Source organism: Bubalus bubalis, chromosome 13, assembly GCF_019923935.1.
Source record: "Bubalus bubalis isolate 160015118507 breed Murrah chromosome 13, NDDB_SH_1, whole genome shotgun sequence".
Classification (NCBI taxonomy): domain Eukaryota; kingdom Metazoa; phylum Chordata; class Mammalia; order Artiodactyla; family Bovidae; genus Bubalus; species Bubalus bubalis.
The window spans coordinates 9,308,206-9,332,698 of record NC_059169.1 but is presented as its reverse complement, the minus strand read 5'-3'; the positions used below and the strand labels follow the sequence as shown (position 1 = coordinate 9,332,698).

The 24,493-nt window shown below is 39.5% G+C and overlaps 1 protein-coding gene across 5 annotated transcripts in view; it reads right to left on the bottom strand.

Moving 5' to 3' along the window:
- Positions 1-24,493, bottom strand: part of NALCN (sodium leak channel, non-selective) — a 303,051-nt gene that overhangs the window by 260,192 nt on the left and 18,366 nt on the right. For 4 of the 5 annotated variants that reach the window (XM_045162542.1, XM_045162541.1, XM_045162543.1 and 1 more), the window contains exons 2-6: positions 21,552-21,698; positions 17,293-17,475; positions 6,930-7,013; positions 5,546-5,685; positions 5,333-5,461 (exon numbers count right to left, since the gene is read on the bottom strand). In XM_045162542.1, the coding sequence (XP_045018477.1) occupies positions 5,333-5,461; positions 5,546-5,685; positions 6,930-7,013; positions 17,293-17,475; positions 21,552-21,659 (644 nt within the window). In that variant the 5' untranslated portion in view covers positions 21,660-21,698. The remainder of the gene's footprint in view (positions 1-5,332; positions 5,462-5,545; positions 5,686-6,929; positions 7,014-17,292; positions 17,476-21,551; positions 21,699-24,493) is intronic. The other variant, XM_045162544.1, reaches the window with a different exon arrangement.

The window sequence follows — 24,493 nt, the reverse complement described above, 5'->3', positions numbered from 1 at the left end:
CAAATTCCTATAAACACATACACAATTTTACTCACACACAAACATACCACACACACACCATGCCTGGTTCAGTTGTGTCTCAGTCAGAACAAAACTCTATGCTTATTCCTTCAGGATTCTGCTCTTCATTAGTGGCAACCGAGAGAATTTACACATCTCAGGGAATGTTTAAATCACTGCCACATTTTAAGCTGGTCCTTTGGACACCCACAAGCAAGCCCCAAGGAAAAGGCTCTAACTGTGGAGATCACCCCACTTGGTAGTGTCAGAAAGATACGACCTTAAACACACATGTCGGTTAATTCCCTTTCTTTCAAATTCTTGCATAGATGGGTGCTAAGTTGCTTCAGTCACTTCATTCCTGTTCAACTCTTGTGATCCCCATGGACTGTAGCCCACGAGGTTCCTCTGTCCATGGGATTCTCCAGGCAAGAATACTGGAGTGGGTAGCCATGCCCTCCTTGAGGAGATCTCCCCGACCCAGGGATAGAACCCGCATCTCTTACATCTCCTGTATTGGCAGCAGATGTAAGATTTGTTCTAAAAAACCAGTTACATAAGCAAAATATCTGCAATATAATAGGTGCTCCATAACCATTGCTATTAATTTAGTTAGAAATCTATTGTACATATATCATCAGAGTACTTTTATTTCTTAAACATTACAAAGAAAATATTTCCAATATCCCAACTTGTTCTTATACCTCCCACTTGGCAGATACCTCAGCATGAATCCTATAAGTTAAACAGAGTAGTCTTTCCTCATCTTTTCAAAAAATGTTTAAATATAAGTCAAGAAGACTTCACAGTCCTTTGCATGAACCTGAGGCACTTATGATATTACATATTGTACAAAATTCTCTCTTTATAAAGTCCATGGAAATTAAAAATTAATATTCTTAAGTTTCACCATTTTCTATCTTTAATTCTCCTGACCTTTCCATTTTTAAAAAATCTCATTGTTTTGTGAACAGAGTTGATAAAACAACCATTCACTTATTTTCTAAGTACTCCAAAAGGAATACTTAAATTTTATTTGGGCTAGTATAGAAAACTACCCCCAAATCCAACTTTATATCATCTCTGGTCTTAGTGATATTTTATAAAATACCACCAAGTCCTAAAAGCTGCCACTGGATCGAAAATGAAAGTGAAGTCGCTCAGTCGTGTCCAACTCTTTTTGACCCCATGGACTGTAGCCTGCCAGGCTCCTCTGCCCATGCGATTCTCCAGGCAAGAATACTGGAGTGGGTTGCCATTTCCTTTTCCAGGGGATCTTCCCAAACCAGGGACCAAACCTGGGTCTCCCACATTGTGGGCAGATGCTTTACCATCTGAGCCACCAGGGAAGACCAAAAGTATCCAATAGAATGGATGTGTTTGAGTCACTCAGTTGTGTTCAACTCTTTGTGACCCCATGGGCTGTAGCCCTGTCAGGCTCCTCTGCCCATGGAATTCTCTAGGCAAAAATACTGGATTGGGCTGCCATTCCCTTCTCCAGGGGCATCTTCCCAACCCAAGGATCAAACCCAGGTTTCCTGCATTGAAGACAGATTCTTTACAGTCTGAGCCACCAGGAAAGCCCACTGGATGGGGGAACCATGAAATGAACTGTCCATAACTGAGATTCTCCTTAAGTCCCAAAGGAAGTAATCCATAATTACTCTGCAGCAGCAGGGAAGAACCAGAACAGTCCAGGGTGCCCGTGATGTGTGGTCCCCCAGCTTCTGGTCTCAAAGCAGATGGTTCAGTCATTACAAACATTAACCTGAGCTCCTGGTTGAATCTTGCTCTCTGCACAGTAAACTTTTATATGCTTAACATTTACATTTCCTTACCTTTTCTAAGTATCTCATTCTTGGGGATGAGATGTCATTATTTGATACCAAGCCATGAATAAATTTCTCTCCTTTCTCAGGAATGATAATAAGGTGTCAGGAAAATCTTCATCTGTTCTATTCCACCTAGCCGCTCCTTCTTACATGTTCCTCTTTTACCTTCAGGGGGATTTCTGCCATCACATTTGGCAGTTTGCAATACCTGTTTCTGCCACAGGCCACTGGTCTTCTCAACTCTCTTTAACTGTCTTGCTTAGTCAAATCCCATTATTTGTTCCGTAACTGCCTTAGGTCACCATTCATTACTGGAGAAGAAGCTAAAGCTTTACTAGTAATGCTATAAATGAAGCGGTACTCAACCGTTCCAGCACCAGGGACCAGTTTTGTGGAGGATAATTTTCCCATGGACCGGGGGGTGGGGGGCATAGTTTGGGGATGATTCAAGCGCATTACCTTTATCGTGTCCACTTTATTTATATTATTACTGCATCAGCTCTGCGTCAGATCATCAGGCATTAGATCCAGGAGGTTGAGGACCCCTGCTATAAAGGACACAGCTGAGATGCTCATCTATCTGCTTTACAAGAAACTGGGTCCATTCAAAAGCAAAACTTTAGGTGCTGACTGAGTCCCTGCTTTATTTGCCCTGTCTGCTTCACAGATTAACATAATCAATTCCAGAGGTCAGCCTTGAAACCCAGGACATACAGGTCTCTGAACAGACATATCTCTGCCTGAAAGCTGTCCTCTTATTTGGCTACCATGTGTGCAAATCAATTAAGCAGAGATTGGAACAATTGTTAAAAGACAACGCCGAAGAGAAATGAGGTCGTGACAGCACCTGGCAACCGTGATCTCTGGAAGCAGAGCATCATACCGTAGAGCTTAGTGTCTGTGACTCAGAGATGTTTATGAGAAATTCCTAGTTAAGAGGCAACAAAAGGATACAAAAAGTTGGAAAATTCTTTTCAATTGGGATTTGTATGTGTTTCATTCTGACTCTGGATATGCTTTGAGTCTCTAAAAATAAAGCAAATTAAATGTCGGCTGGAGATGGTAAAATGGTATGGACAAATTTTCTTCTTGAGAGTGAGACTTTTAAAACTCAATTAATACTGAACTGAAAATACAAAAGAAAAAAATGGCATAAATGGTTGGTCCTTGAAATAAGTCATCCAACTTCTGGAAACTGTTTTTATGAGTAACACTGCTCATAAAACTGTGTGGCCAGTTACATATCTTCTTCTCAAACAGTAAGTGAAGAATCACGGAAAGAGAAGGCAAAATGCATGGGTGTGTGCACTATGCGACTGCACAGATTTGATAATACAAATCCCAGAAAGAGAAAAATGCAGACATCACCCCATCACTGTTATGTCTCGAGTAGCTGAAAAGTCTGCCAACACATATGAGATTTTTCACAGTACACTCTTTTTTTTTTTAAGGATAATGTAATGAGCTGGAGCTAAGAGTCAGCATATGAGAGGTTTTTTAATTTTTTTTTTTTTCAGACATTTGTCTCTGAGTCCTGAGTACAGTGTGGAGCTGGCTGAGAGGACTTACTGAATGATTCAGGGGCCGTGAGTTCAGATAATACTCTCACCCATCTTCCCTATTTGTAGTCTATTCTCTGAATCAAAGTTAAGTTTGCAGTATGATGCCTAATCTCCTAGTTGGGTTAACACGTTTGAGAAGCCTTACCTTTCAACTTGAACAAAAATGGGACCTTAAACCAGGCTCCTGAATTCACCGCTGTTAGCAAACAGCCGCTTCCTCACCCAGAAGCTTTCCTTCCCCTCACTTCTCTATTGTCTCCTGCCCACACGATATCTTTTTCTACCTTCATATTCATTCATGGAACAATCTAGACACATTCTGCAGCCCACATGCACTTAAAAAGAAGCCTACCTACAGGTTTCCCTCTGTGCATCTCTTCGCTCACCCACACAAGTCAAGCATTCCTCACCACTTCCTTCAACTTTCCTATCCTGGGTTTGTACTAATTCCTTGCTTTTCTCCACTTTTAACGTGGCTTGTCTATTTTTTTTAACCATTTCTCCTTTGTTGCTTTAATTTAGCAGCTTGCTTTTCTTCCTCTGTCCTTTTCTTCATTTCTGCTTCTTTGACAACCTGACATAATGTTTTTATCCATCTAAATATATCATTAACCATGACTTCAGTAGAGCGACTGAGCACACACACACACCTGGGCTTGTAAGAAAGAAAACAGAGATTCCAAAATGGCAACATGTAAGAGGAAAGCAAAAACTAGAACAAGAGAAACACAGGAGTTGATTAAACGATGGTATCAACGAGGACTAAGGACTCAGGAGCCAAGAGCTTGGGTTTCCATGCCTATAAGAAGTAGAAAACAGAGTCCTGAGCCCTTGTGAGGCTGGGGTCGGGAAAGGTGACCTCAGGCATACAGACACATTAGTATTTAAATGGGTCCAGAGTGTGATACTGAGGGGATCATTAGATAGGTCAATCAAGCATAAAAGAGACCATAGCTACAGATCCAAATATAGACAGGAACTAGTAAATGAGAAAGGCAGGAATAAGTACTGTGAGTGATTACACACAATAAGTAGTGTGGGGATAAGCGCCCAACTACATGAAGAAAATCAGATTTCTACTTCACGCTGTAACATTTCTAAATAGTTGCAGTAACTACAACAATAACAAATTTGACATACAATAAACTGCACATGTTAAAAAGAACAGCCTGAGAAATCGTGATGTTCTTCACAGAACCACAATCAACATAATGAACATATTGACCAATCCCCAGGGTTTTCTAGGGCCCTTTCATCATCTCTCATTCCTGCCCCAGCCCTTATGCCCAGGCAAGCAATGATTTCCTTTCATTGTCATAGATAAATCTGCATTTTCTAGAATTTTACACACATGAAATCAGAGAATATGTACTTTTTCATCTAGGTTCTTCACTCAACATAATTATCTTGAGATTCACCCAAGATATTGTGAATATCAATATCTCATACTTTTTACTGCCAAACAGTAGTTACTATAAGTGGGCTTCCCTAGTGGCTCAGACAGTAAAGAATCTGCCTGCAACATAGGAGACCTGTGTTTGATTTCTGGATCAGGAAGATCCCCTGGGAAAGGGAATGACTACCCATTTCGATACTCTTGCCTGGAGAATTCCATGGACAGAGGAGCCTTGTGGGGCACAGTCCATGGGGTTGCAAAGAGTTGGACATGACTGAGCAATTAACATTTTCATAGTCATCGTATAGATATACTTGTTAATCCATTTACCTGTTGATGGAGGCCTGGAGTATTACCAAATTGGGCTTTTACAAATAAAGGCTTTGTATGTATGTGCGTGTATTAGTCGCTCAGTTGTAACACAGACCATGGAGAGCACACAAATACTTTTAAAACAACTGAAATACAGGTTTTTCACATGAAAACTGCAGAAACATCCTTGTAAATCACTAGGTTAAAATACAGTTAGTAGATAAACTTACCCTGGTTTTGTGTCATTTACTACACAGTGATAGGTAAATGTCCCAAACATTTGAACTCCTAAAATGCCATAAAGAAGCAGAAAGAAAAGGAGGAAAATGGAAACACTCCATATTTGTTCTCCTGATCGCCTAGGAGGAAAAAATAAAGTAGGTAAAGCTTACCAAAAGATGTTATAAACATTTCCCCTTAATTTATGTAAAAGCAGTGCTTACTTTAAAATATTTGTAATTCTGGTCCTTGGTAGCTCAAATCGGAAATAAATCCGGAATGCCCGGATCATAATTAGTGGCCGTGGGATCCGCAACATGCCCCAAGGAGACATCTGATCAACTATGTCAGCGATTTCAAACACCTGCAAATTCAGAGGTGAACAGACAACTCAGACTTTCGCTCAGCATTGCGTGTAGTCAGGACATATACAAACAGCATTACATAGCAAAGCACATGGCAAAAACAGTGTCACACAGCGTCATAGCATGGCTTGTAGTGAAGATTCACACAGACAGCATCACACGGCGTCATACATGAACCCCATTATCATCCCCCCAAAAAAACTTTCTTTGGAGTATATTTTGAAGCTATAGCTCTCTTAAGAGAAACAAATACATGAATGAATCAAAGTGTCATTAATCTTGTTCATTTCCTGAATGATTCATCAAGGCACAGTTTTTATTACAAAAATAGAGTAAGTATGCCAAGTTTTCCTCACTACTAACAGTCTTTGGTGGAATTTTTCGAGTATCTAGAACATAGATTAATGGAGAAAGAGTTAATAAAAATATTATGAAAAAGAATTCCATTTACCAGCAGAGGCAAGAGGATAATTAGAAAATGTTTTTCAATCATACAATAGTTACTAAATGGAAAAGAACACATTTAATATGCAGGATGAAATTAATTGTTAGAGACGTGAGCTTTATAAAAATAAGAACAGCTTATCAATATGAACCATGATGAGTTTCTGGGCTGGATGATGAATTTATTTTATTCTGAATTTTTTAAATGAAGAATATAATAAGTTCAGTTGAATTAAATACAAAATCAAGCCTGAATGAGTGCCTGGGAATGAATTATACTGTTTTTAATAAAATCTCTCCTTCAGGCCTTTTAAATATATGTTCCCTATTTCTCAAAGTAAGGAATTTTCCATTTGCAATACACTATTTATGCTAATCAATATATATCCCAATGTATTTATATTATTTTAGCTATTTTTAGTGAGAATTTAGTCATTTAAAAGACTGGACTTTTGATTTTTAAATACAAATTTTTATTCTACAAATACAGAAACCTCACTCCATGTTCTTTCCCTTTATTTCAATGAATATATTTCTAATGTCTGTTTAATGAGAAATAATCTTGTATGGTACTGATTTTTATTTCTGATTGAAAAATAATTCAAACATCTGACTGATGATGATTAAAATGTCAGGCTTTTAAAAATTAATAAACATTAAAAGTGTTTCTAGACAATTACCCAATCACATTATATATATATATATATATATATTCTTTAATATATCAATTTAGATTTTCAATGAAAAATAATGCCCATTTTGGAAAATATACCCTTGTAAGTTAAAAGTATTTAATTACCTGTAACACCAATGAAACCCAAAGGCAAAAGACCATAAATCCATCAAAAACACACCAGCGATCTTTCACGTAGGAACTATCCCCCTAAAAATAAATTTCACATGGCGTTATCAGACAAAATGAATAATTTCCAAAAAAATCTGTGAAGGGAATAATCAAGTGTTAATTTAATATAAGCTATCTACAATTTTTGTATCATAACTGAACAGACTTTCAAAAGGAAAGTCTTCCAGCATTTTAAATGACATTATATATGAGGAAAATAATTTCTAAAACACAAGTAACTGCAAAACTGTGCATGTAAAATTTTAAATTCATGCAAAGAGAAAACATCACTATTTTTGCTCTTAGCCACATAGATTCAACCACATAAGAAGCTGGAGGTCATCCTACTTAATGAGCAGCTCTGGTTCTTAAACCAACTCTTCCTATAAGAACCAAAAGGATACAGTGGTCAATGAAGGACTTTGAATCTCTGGGAACAACCATCATCAGCAGAGAATTAACCAGTAATTCACCTTGAACTGAATAAGAGGTGAAGATGAAGAAATGTGCCTTCATTTTCGAAATAAACATATATTGACTTTAACTGGGATTATAAATATAAAAGAAAGATAAAGAAGGCATGCTACTTTCCTTTTTTAACAGTGAGTCTATTCTGACACTGGAATGCATTATTTTTATAAAATGGGACTTTTAGGAAAAAACTTTCCTTTCAAATAACAAAACAGTACACCTTATGAGGTTGAAATTGGAAACCTTTAACTAAAGAAAGACTTCAATAGCTCGCTCAGGACTGCACAATTAAGTCACTGCTGCTGCTGCTGCTGCTGCTGCTAAGTCGCTTCAGTCGTGTCCGACTCTGTGCGACCCCATAGACGGCAGCCCACCAGGCGCCCCCATCCCTGGGATTCTCCAGGCAAGAACACTGGAATGGGTTGCCATTTCCTTCTCCAATGCATGAAAGTGAAAAGTGAAAGTGAAGTCACTCAGTCATGTCCAATTCTTAACGACCCCATGGACTGCAGCCCACCAGGCTCCTCCATCCATGGGATTTTCCAAGCAAGAGTACAGGCAATTAAGTCACTAGTTCTGTAGCAATCTGTGAAACTCAGTTCTGAATCCAGTCACATGGTTACCAGCTCTGAGTGAATCTGTTTAGAAAATAAAAATAGGAACAGAAGACCAAGACTTTCAATAAAATGGTAAAATATGTTGCAGGATATTTAGGAAAATAACGTAATTCTGAGAACCTTGTGCCAGGAATAACAAAGAGATTGTCAGAAAGTTTCCTTCAGAGGTTTCCAGAAATAATTTTTTGTTTGCAAATATAAAGCTAATGAATGATAATTCACTTAATGAAAGTTATATGACTCAGATATGAAGTTTAAGCCCAGCTTAGTTAGCACTGGGTAAGCATTTACTTTATTTTTTGGGGCTCCAAAATCACTGCAGATGCTGACTGCAGCCATGAAATTAAAAAATGCTTAGTCCTTGGAAGGAAAGTTATGACCAACCTAGATAGCATATTCAAAAGCAGAGACATTACTTTGCCAACAAAAGTCTGTCTAGTCAAGGCTATGGTTTTTCCTGTGGTCATGTATGGATGTGAGAGTTGGACTGTGAAGAAGGCTGAGCACCGAAGAATTGATGCTTTTGAAGTGTGGTGTTGGAGAAGACTCTTGAGAGTCCCTTGGACTGCAAGGAGATCCAACCAGTCCATTCTGAAGGAGATCGGCCCTGGGATTTCTTTGGAAGGAATGATGCTAAAGCTGAAACTCCAGTACTTTGGCCACCTCATTCGAAAGTTGACTCATTGGAAAAGACTCTGATGCTGGGAGGGATTGGGGGCAGCAGGAGAAGGGGACGACAGAGGATGAGATGGCTGGATGGCATCACTGACTTGATGGACGTGAGTCTGAGTGAACTCTGGGAGTTGGTGATGGACAGGGAGGCCTGGCGTGCTGCAATTCATGGGGTTGCAAAGAGTCAGATACGACTGAGCGACTGAACTGAACTGAACTGAAGCATGTACTTTACATGAGGATGTAATGCCAAGTGAAACACACACACACCCATACACACCAACTACACATACACATCTTGTGTAGATATACAGCTATGTACATACCCAGTTAATACTATACATAAGGCCAACTAATTTATAATAAAGTGGTGGGAAAATTAATCCTGTGGAGAGTTAAGAGAAAACAATGCTAGTTCTCAAATGAATGCACAAATAATTTTACCACTGGCACAAAAATCAACCAGACTTGGTGTGTATTCAAGATCCACAAAAGAGTTATAAAAGCAAATTTGGGGTTTGGGTGACTAACAGGACAATGACCTATTAAATTAGCGTTATGATCATCATATGATCATATCTTAAGAAGATAAAAACTATATCATAAAATGCTACAGGTTATGTATTCACATATGTGCATGTTAAGTATAGAGCAAATAATTAAGGGATAATATAGCTGTCTTCAATATCCCATGAGGAATCTTCTACCATAAGCATTAAATTTGTTTTGTACACTGCACAACTTAAAATATTAATTCATTGTAAAACTAAATATAGACAATATAACCAATATAAAATGAGTCTAATTTTGACTACCATCCTAAAAGATAATAAAATACAAATGTTTAAGCTGCACTTTTAAATTTCCCTTAAGTTTTTTTTGATATATTGAACAAATCTGTTAATTCATTCACTCGGTAAATAGAACATTTCTATGCTCTAGGCGGCATTCAGGCACTAGTGATACAGAAGTGAATAAAACAACACCTGCCCTTATGTAACTTATATTCTCAGTTACTTTTTAAAAAATGTAATATGCACACATTTTCTATTTCGATAAGTGTTATCAGAAAAATGGGCTTCCCAGGTGGCGCTAGTGGTAAAGAACCCATCTCCTAATGCAGGAGACATAAAAGATACAGGTTCGATTCCTGACTTAGGAAGATCTCCTGGAGGAGGGCATTGCAATCCACTCCAGTATTCTTGCCTGGAGAATCCCAGGACAGAGGAGCCTGGCGGGCTATGGTCCATAGAGTTGCAACAAAATGGACACAACTGAAGCAATTTAGCATGTATGCATGCATACAGAAAAATTAAAGTATATATTTTCAAATCAACTTTTATTAAACAAATATGTTCTTTACTTATATGCTGAGCAAAAAAGTGAAAAATATCACTTGATCTTTATTTTAAGAACTAGGCATAATTGTGATTGTTTTAAAAATGTAAAATAATTCCAAAATGAACACAGAAATTTTATGAGGCTCAGCAGAGAACTATTTTAAAATAGGAACGATTAAACATAAATGCTAGCCAAGAAAGAGAATATTAATAATTACAGATTATTGGGTACACAAGCACTCAAATAAGTTTATAGAAGATTTTTCCCAAATAGTATTATTTTTTTCCTGTTTTAAAATTTAAAAATGTTTCACGTAGTATCACTACAGTTAACCTCCTGTTGTTCATAATTTGCCTTAGTAACAAATTATATTCAATTAGATACAAGTTGAGAGCGTCTCATTATATTGAGGGTTATTTAAAATATAAAAAATGAGGATAAATAATGGTATTTCCCAGGGAGGGGAACAGAGTGGCAAGGAGCCAAAGGTGGAAAAGAGACATAATTTTTCCCAGAATATCCATACATATGCCTTTTGACTAATGGTCATGTGTTACATTTTTAAAATAGATCTTTCAAAGCTAACTTTTTTAAAAGGTGAAAATTCTAGCATTAACAAAAATCACTCAGTTGGTGTTAATAAAGTCAAATTTGAAAAATATGAGCCTCACAAATTTACAATGTAAAGTCATCAGGAACAGAGTTGGCTGAATTTTATTTACTATATAGATTTATAGGTTAAGGAAATTGATGTTGAAAAGCTGACTTAAGAGTATATTTTGAACTCTATCAAAGGATGGATTATTTTAAGTCATTTTAGAAGTTCCAGTTGGATTCCAAATAAAACAAAAGCATGCAAACACACAACTGACTCAATGGACATGTATTTGAGCAAACTCTGGGAGACAGTGAAGGACAGGGAAGCCTGGAGTGCTGCAGCCCATGAGGTCACAGAGACTCCAACATGACTTAGCGACTGAACAGCAACAATGCAAGCACATTCTAATTTCTAATGACCTCATGAAAAGTGGTTTAGCAAAAAAAGTTCTACTGTATAATACAGAAAGCTATTTCTGAATTATGAAGTCATTTGAGTTGAATTATCTGGAATGTTCTCTGTGGTGGATGTTCCAGCAATTCAGAGTGGTATCTGCCTGTCCCAACAAGACCACCACACTCTAGATTGCATGGAATGGTCAATTAAAACTAGCTTCTTTTAACTTGCCTGGTATAAAACATGGAATAATCCACCGAGCAGAAGTTTTACATAGTATTTTTTGGTTTCAGTTTCCAGGAGTCCTTCAATATTTATAAAAACCTTTGAGCTGTGTAATAGTGATCCGAGATACAAAGGCCAATAACACTCAGATTTTTCCCATCTCTTTTTTTTTAACCTTTTGCCCTTTAGCATTCATTGTCCTTCATGCTGTTCTGTCTTCCTGAAAAATTCCCTGCAGTCTATGCCAGTTTTTTCCTCCAGACTTTGGTCTGACCACAGCCCACTCTAATCAGTGCTTTTGCTCATATATCATGCAACCAGCAGCAACTCAGCTCTTGTATATAAATAAGGTTCATACCGTGTAACAGACAGAATAGTCCTTTGTAACTCCCATCTAGCTGTTTAATTAACTTATATTTTAGTTCCTGTAGTTTGGGTTTCCTACTTAAATCTTCTCTAAACATATTCTCCAGTGCTGTATTTTTTAAAAAAGGTCTATCTTCCATTCCACTGTCAATGTTTGAGTTTGCTCTGAAGATTAATAGTATCTTGAAACTTGAGACAATTTCAAGCGGTATTCCCACTACCGTGCACCATGATATTAAATGAATGAGATAAGCATATGAACCATGTCTTTTGAGCCTCTGTAGATTACAATGCAGACAGTAAGAAGTCAATGCTGATGCTTCATGAATGCATCCGTGCATCCATCCGTTCACTGAAGCCACTACTACTGTCCCTTTAAAGGAATGCTTCTTTGTAGCAAAAAGAGGAAGATGTAGTACATTGAAAGGTACTACCTTAAAGTTAAGACTCTTTTCCCGAATAATCATGAAAGATCACAGATGAAATTATGAGATAATTTTTGCGTATTTCTCAGATTAGTGTAGTTTGAATCAGCAAAGCTGACATGCCATGCAAATAGGAATTGGGTCAAAGTTTAATATGGGCTTCCCAGGTGGCACCGTGGTAAAGAATTCGAGTGCCAATACAGGAGATGCAAGACACAGAGGTTCAGTCCCTGGATGGAGAAGATCCCCTGGAGGAGGAAATAGCATTGCCTGGAGAATTCCATGGATAGAGGAGCCTGAGGGGCTACAGTCCACGGGGTCACAAACAGTCAGACATGACTAAGCACAGCGGCACAAGGTTTATATAATTTTTGCATTATAATGAGATTGCAAATATGACTGAATTGAAATTGAAATCATATCAATCATTATCAATACTCACTAAGGCTCCGTAAGGACAAAATACCTTTTCATGAACAGAACACAGGCTCTGAATCCTGGCACTTTGAAGTATAACTGAAGATAAGTGGGACCCTGCTGCGTCCCCCACATTTTGTTTGTACAAAAGCTCTAGCCTCCTAGGCCTTCCTGGAGTTCTAAAGAGCAAACTCAATCAGGAAAGTGAGAAAATATGGAAACATAGAAAAACAGATTAATAAGGCCAAATAATAGCTGAACCATAAAACAAAGTCAAGGAGCTGTAATTCCTCTTCCTGGGCTGTAGATAAAATTCTGAGCCATATCCTCGAGTTGTTATGCAGTTACTAAAATCCCACAAGGTGGAAGACGTTAACAGCATGCTGAAAACCAGCACCTAGACCCAGACTAGCTGGAATCAGAAGGTAGTTACCACACCACCAGCTCCATGAGCTGGTCATGCACTCCTTGACCTTTTCCTCATCTGGCCTTTAAAATCCCTTCCCTGAAACCCTTCTGGGAGTTTAGGTCCTTTTAGCATTAGCTGCCCATACTCCTTGCTGGGCTCTGAAATAAACACTGTACTTGCCTTGACCACATCCCCGTGTCAGTAGATTGGCTTTACTGGGCGAAGGTGAACAGACCCAAGTTTGGTTCAGTAACATCATCTCATGTTGCACTTTGCGTCTGATACGTTTAACTCATTGTCTCTTTTTCAGTTTGTATTTTCAAAGACTCTTCACCATAACTGGTTAAACGGTGCTACGATTCAATGTATCAGTATGTCCAGATCCTTTTAAAATCCTACTGTATTCATGTTCAAGTTATAATACTTGCAAATAATAAACTGTCCCTCCCCCCTGCTTCCAAAATATGGAAACAGAACCTAACACACATGAAGGCCCATTGGTACTTGAGAAACTGTAATGTCTCCCAATATGGAAGAAAGGTTTTTAATTTGCTTGTTGCATCAACAAGAAATGAAGAGGAGAGAGTGCTTGAGTTATGGGCAGAAATCAGCAGGCTGGTGCCTGAGGAGATGAGTTATTCAAGAGCTGTCTATCAATCTTTATAAAGGTAAACACTTGGAGGCTGCCAATCAATTATACTGTATAAGAGAGGAACTTAAATTGCTATGCAAGGATTTAACAAGCAGAGAAAACAAACACATTTACCTGAAGACATTCACAGGGATATAGTTTGCAGTCACAAAACAATATGCATGGGTGTAGTTTCATAAGCACATGATTTATTGTTCTGCATTCCCAGGACCCATCTGTCACTGTGTCTTAGCATTATTATTTATTACTTCAACAATGCTCAGAGGACGCATGCTACTTTTTAGCCAGGTCTGTTGCCAGATGAAAAATAGACAACTGAGAATTGTCTGAAGACTTCACAGTCTGCACTACATGGAATGTTTCACAAAAACACAAACATATATCACCCCAATGCTTTATTTTTGCCCATAGGAATTTGGTTGAGCTACAGTGCTTCTCAGAACAGGAATTCGTGGGAGAGGCAATTAGAAACAAATGATCAGGGAGTGAAAATTAATTGGCAGATATAGTCAAGCTTGGGAAATGTTATAAAAGATGTGAAATCCTTCAAGCAGATACATGCCTCTAATGAAACTTTCGAAGGACATTTTTTGCCGGAAGGACTCTGTGCTTCAATTTCTCTCTCCTGCAGTGCATGGAGCGTGTGATCTCCACCGTGAACTTCTCAAATACAAATCAAACTATGTCACTCATATTCCGATCCCCCATGCCTCTTAACTGACCACAGAAGGAAGACTGAGCTCCTCACAAGGCTGCAAGGTCCTCCGAGATGCAGCTGGTCTTCCTTCCAAGGGTCCTCCCCAGCTGTTCCCTGGGCATACCATCTGCTACTCCTGACTATGACTACGCAGAGCACCCTAAGGTTCCAGTCTGTTCCAAGGCCGTGTGTCTCAGAACATTGCTTTATTCTTTCCATGAAATCCTTTACTTCCCTCCCCATGACCCCTGCCATAGCCCACACCTCCTTATCCTTCAAGATAAGACCTCAACATTCTCTTTCTTCAAGACTTTTCTGGGCAGCCCCAAACAGATTTTGTCACTATTTTTTTGGTGCCCCCTTCCCCCTATAATTTTTTCAGACCACTATTACAGCATTTTCCACAAAATACTGATCTCTCACTATCTGAGTTCTCACCATACAAATGTTCACTATGCACGTTTGCAAAAATACTTGCCCCAGTCACGGTGTAACTAGAAGAACCACTATTGTGTATCTGCATGTGTGCAATGGAAACACTGCCATTGTCCACAAATCCTGCAAAAGGTAGGGTGTGCATATGGCTCCACAGCTCTTGGGGGCTAAATCTGGTGCTGGCATTCTTTATCTCCTTAACAACTGGTAAGTGTTAAGTGCATCACTACCTTCTCTTCCCTATTTTCTCTCTGAAGATTAGCCTTTCCAGGGACATGGGATTTGAGTCTGTCGACCCAAATAAAGTATATGTGTAAATCATGTTCTATTTTAAGCATCAGGTTACACTTTTCTTCACAAATTTTCACTTTTGAAAAAAGCTGTACAAATATTTTAGTTGGAAATCAGTACATTGTAAACATTCACTATTAATAAGTTAAACTTAATAGTGGACAATTTCTTTAAAAAAATTTATTTCATCAAGTAAAGACCAAGCAAGTCTAAACAAACCAGTTTAAAGAAAGGGAGTCCCATCAAAAAGGTACTAGGATCAAATGGTTTCACAGGAGATTTCTACCAAAAGTTTCAAGCTAAAACAGTTTCAAGATTACTCAGATTATTTTAGAGCACAGAAATACATATACACAGCATATATATTCACTGAATAGCTAATATCAAGCCTGATAGAGATTAAACAAAATTTAAATAAGAAAAGTAATAACAAATAGAATGAAATAGTACATTAAAACAGAACAAAACTGTGTTATGACCCAGCCAGGTGTTTTCTGGGAATGTAAGGATGATTTGATTACTAGGAAAGCCACACTATTATGAGTCCAGGGGAAAAATAATCCTTCAACAAAATGTAAAAGCTGTTCATGATACAACTCTCAGAAGTTGAAATTTATGTTTAATCCCTTAACGTGATAAAATATTCGACTTCAAACCCCAAAACATACACCTTGTGCAGCTTTTTTGAGTCATGACTCAAAGAAGCTAACTCTAGAAGAAAATACTTGTGACAAGTGGGGCATCATGAATATGGATTGTGTATTGGCCTACAGTAAGAAATTATTGCTACCTGTGCCCAATGCAATATTTAGAAAGAAGATTTTATCAGCTGGCAATGCGTAAGTTGTTTCTAAAATAATCTGATTTCTCAGAGTTGTCTTAAAAAGAAATAGAACTGGACAAGTATTGATAACCACTGATGTTGAGTTATAGGTATTCGTTCCAACTATAATCTCTACTTTCATGTAAATTTTAAAATGTCCTTAATAAAATGTTTTAAAAAGTTAAAAATGAAGAGAGTAATGCATTGATTGTGATTCCTCTCTTTTAAAGACAGCATACAACGTATTATGTGTAAAAAGAAGCAATGAAGTTGACCCAATAAATACATCTTAAGCATCGGCTCATTAAATTCTCAAAAATGTTATACAAAATAAGGCTCTTCTCCATCACAATTACTTCCCTTGAGATGTTTATGCAGCCAGTAAATGAAAAGACTCAAATCCTAATTTGAGTCAAAACTTTCATTTGTCAAACACTAATACACATTCTGCTGTTTTATTATACTACTGTCTCTCTAAATAGCACAGTTTAAAATACTTTTTGGAGGTGGAAACAGCAACACACTCCAGTATTCTTGCCTGGAGAATCCCATGGACACTCCACGGGGTCACAAGAGTCAGACATGACTTAGCAACTAAACCATCAAAATACTTCAGAGACAGCATCATCTATAATACTGAGATGAGATTATTGGGCTGGCCAAAAAGTTCATTTGGGATTTCCATTTAACCTCTATAAAGGTTAGTGTCACAAGAGGAAGAGATACCCCAGGATAGAAATTTCCCTCCTTTTCTTATTTTTTTTTCTTTTATCTTTTCTTTTCTTTCTTTATTGTCTCTCAATGGCACCAATTTCATGCTACACATTTTTGTCTTACAGTCTTGGAATTCCTTTCCATTTCAAGTCTCTCTTTTTACCTCTTTACATTTTTAGTATGCCTCAGGCAAATGAGATCCTCCTGATTATCATTGCCTGGCAAATTTATCACATAATGCTTATTCTGCATTCCATAAATCAACAGGTGCCTCCTTGGGTTAAGTGGCATGATCACCCTGTAGGCGGCATGAAAGACCCTCCTCCGGCCTTCAGGAAGCTGGAGGTGGGGCCACGTAGCTGCTTCTCAGATATTCCAAGACTTTATGCCTTATACGATTGACTTCACTTTTATAATACTCTTAAATGTATCATGTTTTCACCAATATCTGGAATTATACCCTCTTAAAAGGACTTCATGGAGAAGGAAATGGCAACCCACTCCAGTGTTCTTGCCTGGAGAATCCCAGGGAGGGGGGAGCCTGGAGGGCTGTCTGTCCTCTCTGGGGTCGCACAGAGTCAGACACGACTGAAGCGACTTAACAGCAGTAGCAAAAGGACTTCAATATCAGTATTTTATTATATTAATATTTAACATATCAAATACTGATAAAATAAAGAGATGTTTTATTTGACTGAAATTAACATGAAAACATTAAATGAATTCAGTGTGCTTTGGTTTTGAGCTTAAATAACACGGAAACACTCACCTTGACAATCCCCCGGATGTGCATTTTGGCGATCATCTCTGCTGTGTAGAGAAACATCAACAGAGTGTCCAGGGTAAAGGTCACATACTGCAGAGGAGGGTAGTGTTCGAAGGTCATGGGCGTGTTCATACAGACTGAGATGACGCTGATGATGGCACAGATGCGCAGCAGAGAGTGAACCCACTGTGGAGATGGCCCAGAGTTACTATCCGATGCCATGAAACACCTGAAACCTGTGTTACGAACCACACTATTTGGAAAACGTAATACTGAGTTGGAAATACTGGGCTGGCCAAGAAGTTCATTTGGGTGTTCTGTAACATCTTATAGAAAACTCTGAACAAACTTCTTGGCCAACCCAACATTTCACCACTAGGGAGAAAAGGGGGCCTTCTCTGGGGGCTCAGATGGTAAAGAAATGCTTGCAGTGCGGAAGACCTGGGTTCAATCCCTGGGTTGGGAAGATCCCTTAGAGAAGGGAACGGCTACCCACTCCAGTATTCTTGCCTGGAGAATTCCATGGACAGAGGAGCCTGGCAGGCTATAGTCCATGAGGTTGCAAAGAGTTGGACATGACTAAGCAACTAACACTTGGGTTAGGGAGAAAAGGAAGAACAAAACTAACATATTAAATACTGATAATGTGCTAAATATTTTCAATATATTTTACATCATTTAATTCTCAAAGCAGCCTAATTTCCACATGGAAGCACTAAGACTCAGCAAGGTTAAGGAGCTTGTCTGTGGTCCTGCATTAAAAAAACCTCACCTCAATGTGAACCAGGTCACACAACCCCAAAGCCCCTGATACTTACTGGGACATAAGGACACAATAGAGCCTCATTCAATGAAAATACGTAGAAAACCGATATGCTATTACTTTCATACTTTTTATGTACTGTGAGCACCTGGACTCTGAGGCCATATTTATTCTATCTTCCCTGGAATCTAGCACACGGGCTCATCCAGCAGACTCCAGATACTTCTTAAAGTTAACTGATATATAACACTTCCTGTATGTGGGGCTTTCATTCTATTATCTCATGCTAACATGTGTGTATGAAAATATATTTTAAAATCTGCTCTCATCCTATATTTTCAAAAGTTAATAATAAATGAACCTTTTTATTTTTGAGAACATGTTTCATATAAATTTAGCCCAGATATCTCTCCCAAAAATGCCAAAAAACACATTTTTGTGCAATGCTGGCAGTGGACTTGCTGTCTGAGGTCTTTCCTTAATCCGAACACAAAGAAGGGATTAGAAAGTTAAAGATGCTTCCGTGTGTGTATACATGTGTATAAGCGTAGGACATAAATCATCCATATAATATCTTCTTATGAAAACTAATAGCTAGGATAAAAAATATTAATGCATTTGCATGTTAAACCCACACAATTAATATTACTAACAAATCAGTACACAATTCCTAAACATAATTTCAATGTGTTATCTATTGAATAGCCTATATATATATACACACACATAATATATGCAGTCATATTAATCCTTTAATATACTCTCTGTGGAAAAAAAAAGCTGTTACAGTTTCATGGTCGATGGTTTCTGAAGCCATACAAGTGAACAACCACCTGAGATGAAAAACAGAAAAGGCTGTGAGATCTTTGAGGAGACTCAGACACCTGTAGGCTGGTGAGTGGGTTATAATAGTAACCTGACAGTTGTAATATTTCCATGAAGACGTAATGCCACTGATTTCCATACCATATAAATCACTGATGATTAACTTTAAAAGTTGATGTACTTTTCATGCCAATTAAGAAGCACTTCAATAAACACCACGTGTAAATTTAGACCCATCTGGGCCTCCAATACAAAGGATCTAATTACACAAAAGAGCCTCAAAAGATGAGTTCTCCCACAAAACCATCATGAATTTACAGAATGAATTATCATTAAGCATTAATCATTCTAGTTAGTCTTCTGAGCCTACATCTGTAAAACTACCTTCTTCAGAAGGTCTCAGAAAGCTCTGTACTGGTGGATGCTAAGAAAAAAATGACTGCTTTATTTTCTATTTCGTTCAAAATTCCCTAAACATGAATGGGAAAGACCTATTATGTGTTGGAAATTACACTGGGCTCTGAAGACACACCAATGGAAACAGCACAGTTCTAACTCATCACTAATGAGTGATATTATGCCTATTTCAGTCTAAGATGCATTACATATATATTTATACAGAAATAATTTTTTACTTACATCTACATTGGAGAAGACTCTTGAGAGTCCCTTGGACTGCAAGGAGATCCAACCAGTCCATTCTAAAGGAGATCAGCCCTGGGTATTCTTTGGAAGGAATTATGCTAAAGCTGAAACTCCAGTACTTTGGCCACCTCAGGCGAAGAGTTGACTCATTGGAAAAGCTGGGAGGGATTGGGGGCAGGAGGAAAAGGGGACAGCAGAGGATGAGATGGCTGGATGGCATCACCGACTCGATGGACATGAGTCTGAGTGAACTCCGGGAGATGGTGATGGACAGGGAGGCCTGGCGTGCTGCAATTCATGGGGTTTCAAAGAGTTGGACACGACTGAGCGACTGAACTGAACTGAACATATAAAGTACGATAAGTGGAAAGAGAAGAGGTTCATTTCATGGGTGGTTCGGGAGGGTCAAAGCAGGAGACTTTCAGAGTGGATGGGGGCGGGGGTGACACGGGTAAGGAGGACTGGACTCGTCTGTTTGTGAGTGCTAAATCGCTTCAGTTGTATCCGACTCTTTGCAACCCTATGGACTCTAGCCCGGCAGGCTCCTCTGTCCATGGGATTCTCCAGGCAAGAATACTGGAGTGGGTTGCCATGGCCTCCTCCAGGGGAACTTCCCAACCCAGGGATCACACCTGCATCACCTGGGACTCTTGCACTGCAGGTGGATTCTTTACCACTGAGCCACCCGGGTAGCCCGTCGCTGGGAAAGCATCTCAGGACAAAGGAAACAATGCGAACTGGCTGGACACCTCGGAGGAGCAGGAAGCCACCGATTAGTGGGCAGTGTGCAGATGCAGAAAGGGTAGCTGCTGCACAAGTTACAGCCACAGTATAAAGGGCCTTGCATGTGATACAAACTACTGTTTAAAATTTTCAGTGTAGGTAATAGGGATGTTTCGATGATTGTTAAGCAGAGGGCGATGTGAACAGACACAGAAATGTGGAAAAGAAATGTAAGCAGCTGAGAAGTGGTCTGGAGAACAGATAAGAAGGGAGAGGACAGAGGGGACCGAGGCTGATCATCTTTATTACGGTCAAGGTCAAGGGAAAGACAAGCAGCTCAAGAGTGGCAGTTCATTTCCTGATTTCAGCTCCTGCTGTTGAGTTTGATAAGAGAGTGGATCCTGTGTGGGAGATCAAACCAGTCCATCCTAAAGGAAATCAACCCTGAATATTCACTGGAGGGACTGATGCTGAAGCTGAAGCTCCAATGCTTTGGCCACCTGATGTGAAGATCTGACTCACTGGTAAAGACCCTGATGCTGGAAAGACTGAGGGCAGGAGGAGAAGGGGGTGGGTGATAGAGGATGAAATGGTTGGATGGCATCACCAACTCGATGGACATGAGTTTGAGCAAACTCCGGAAGATGGTGAAGGGAAGCCTGGCGTGCTGCAGTCCATGGGGTCACAAAGAGTCAGACACGACTGAGCGACTGAACAACAGGACTGCTGTTGGAAACTGAGCTTCCCAGTTCTGCAACAATGCCTTCAGCCCCAGCTCTGGCTGCTAGACTATCTCCTCGTGTGCAATGATACTAGGTGTAGCTGGGCTTCACCTCAAGTTCTCATCAGCTTAATTAGGCGGAGAAGGTGACAAGTTCTTCACAGACACTACCCACTATCTCATTAACCTTTACTTGCAACTCAAAAGGAGACCTTTAATTCCTAACATCTGATTGTCTCCTTGGACTCCTGCGTGGTGAGGATAAGTGAAGAGATCCCTCATCTCGGTCTCCAGCTTCAGGTCGGCCAGAGAAGTGGCATTAACTCCACATTCTGTGACTCCGAGGAGGACTTGCACAGAAGGCAGGTCGGGGAGCCACCTCTGATGCCTCCTCTGTGAGTAACTCACACGGCATCTCATTGTGTCATCAGAATCGTTTTCATCTCCCAGACTCCAAGACTCACCCACATTCTACTGCAGCTCAAACGTTTCAAATCACAGGGACAGGAGCTTCTGAATTAAATGAATCAAAGCAGCTTCATATCAGCATGTGCCTCTCTATTCTTTTTTTAAAAAGAAACTTACTGGCTTGTTAATCCAGAGGATGTCTGCGTTGTCTGACAGAGATTCATCGGGACCAAAGTCGGTAACCGGCTGGGCCTCCACCCTGGAGCTCTGCTTCCGTTTGAGCATGCTGAAGTTAGCTCTGGGAAGCAAGTTCAAAACCACAATCTAAGAGAAGAAAGATAGAGTGAGTTAGTCCCCAAACCATCCTTACCCTGATCACAAAAACGAAGTCCCCGTGCAAGCCTGCATATGTGCGTGCTGAGTTGCTCAGTCATGTCCGACTCTTTGCAATCCCGTGGACTGCAGCCCACCAGGCTTCACTTTCTATGGGATTCTCCAGGCAAGAATAATGGAGTGGGTTTCCATGCCCCACTCCAAGGGATCTTCCTGACCCAGGGATCAAACCCATGTCTCTTATATCTCCTGCATTGACAGGTGGATTCTTTACCACTAGCGCTACCTGGCAAGTTTGTTAATTACACTCAAGTTCCATTTACTGAATATAATAAATACATGCAACTAGAAAGGTTAAAGGGGCTTCCCTGGTGGCTCAGCAGGTAAGGAATCTGCCTTCAATGCAGGAGACCTGGGTTTGATCCCTGAGTCAGGAAGATCCACTGAAGGAGGAAATGGCAACCCACTCCAGTATTCTTGCCTGGAAAATTCCATGGACAGAGGAGCCTGGTGGGCTACTTGGAGTTGCAAAGAGTCAGACATGACTGAGCGCACACACACACACACACACACACACACACACACATATGTGGGATCTTAGTCCCCCAACCAGGGATCAAACCCACATCTCCTACATTGGAAGACAGAATTTTTACCACTGGACCATCAGGGAAGTCCCACCTCTTGTCTTTTTTATGCAAGCATGAGAAAGTCCAGTCTTGAGGCAGCAACCCAGGCCATCCAAGCAAATCTGAGGTTTAAAAGAAGTTCTAAACTATAGAGTCTAAGGTGTTCATAATGGACCAAGTTGGTGCTGAACTACAATTAGGAGAACTTCTAAAGGCAGATAAGGGAGGGTCAAGGTCCTTCCAGCAGTGCTCACCCATGAGGATGCCTAGTCAGGAGAAACACAGCAGTTTTATCACCAGGAATATGCACTGGCACACTCTCTGCTCTCCCTGGGGTTGGAGAAAGAATCCTCACCAAGGAGAGTGAGTGCCACGCAATGCTCATGGGAACTCGAGAAGAACAAGGCAGTATTTGCAGTATATGTAAATACATGCAGTTTTCACTGGGAAAGAGAACACAGAAGCTCAGGACCAACTGCCTGGGATCTGATTCCCTGTGTTCAAACATCTACCTCTGTGTCTGTTCCCCTTGATGCACCAAGGTAGGTGCATCTGCCTGACCCTCCTATTCCCAGAAGAAATCAAGCTAATTGCCTTCAAGGTGTGGTAGGTATTTCCAGGCTGCCTTGTCCTGGATATTGGATTTGAATATGGGTTTTATTGGAGGCTGCACTAATTAATTTTATTTTACATAATTGGAGTTAGGGACTCTTGACATCGATATGTAAATATATGCAGGATATTCAAATTATGTTTGTTCTCTGATTTGTGGAGTGGGGGGGCATTTGGTGGCCTCAATTTCGGATGCTTCTTGAATGACAGTCTCCTATGCACCAAAAAACTGGATACCGAATCTTTTAGAAATCCTTAAAAATAACACAACACAAAGGAGGAAACAAAGAGTGATTTTACAATGTTGTTCCAAGATGATATAAGAAAAAATTTATCATAATACCTTTCCACTGGGCCGGTGGAAGGCCATTTATTTCTCTTCTGATCTGGCCATAGTTAAGGCCTGAAAATTACTTGATGTATAAATGTGACATCTTCACACATTAATTCTATGTACCTTGTCTTAGCAATATCCCATCAGGAGCCAAACAGACTTTTGACTAAGGATTTGTTATCGTGGAGAAGGAGACATCCAGAATCTCATTTTTTCAAAAATCTCCATGACAGGTATATTTGAGCCGCCAAAACAATGCACCATTGATGAACGACAGTAGTTATCAAACCACTTTCACCTTTGCTTTGCAAATACCAAAGTGCCACCAAATCAAAGAGTGCCCAAGAAATCCTAGGGAATCCACACATACATTAAAATGCAACAAAATGTATTTACATCCAGAGTCATAATACTTTTCATAGGGTCTACGTGGGGGCTCATTGTTAAGATGGCTCATTATGTTGCCCTCAAAAACAAAGAATAAAATCACAGTGATCCTTGAGACTGACCAAACTGCCCAAACAAGATTCTGTTTTCTCACTGGCATCTACCTTCTCAAAGCTATGAGACCACCAGATTCTAGACCTTCGGCTATGTGACCACAGGACTCAACTACAGGCTAAAAATTAACCACACCTTCAGAGAACTTTTCACTGGCAGGGTATAAGAAAGACCCTGTCAGAAAGGGAAGATGCTGGTTCTCCTTAAGGGCCAGTCACCCTCTCGTTTTCCTCTAATAAATTTCCCTTTTCTTGCCTGACTGCCCAACTCACTCTCTTTGTCTCTGCACTCGCCCTACAATTTTAATCAACAATCATGCAGTGAAAAAACCCCTCAACAACCAGCCCCGGAATCACTGAAATCGTAACTTATTTCTTATAAAATATCATCAAGTGGTAAAATAAGTTCAATTTACAAACACTGCTGTTGTTCAGTCACTCAGTTGTGTCCTACTCTTTGTGACCCAGGGGACTGCAGCATGCCAGGCTTCCCTGTCCTTCATTGTCTCAATTTACAAATGTGAAGAATCCAAAATTAAGTTGAGGCAATTCATTGAGGCAATAATTTTATTTTATATATAGAAATACTGTCGTACACATTCATCCTGTTGAATCAATATAATTGAGGACAGCAGGCCTATTATTCTCCTGATAAAGACCAGAAGGAATATTTAAGTATCCTAGGTACACATTATTTTGATAGGAAATTGC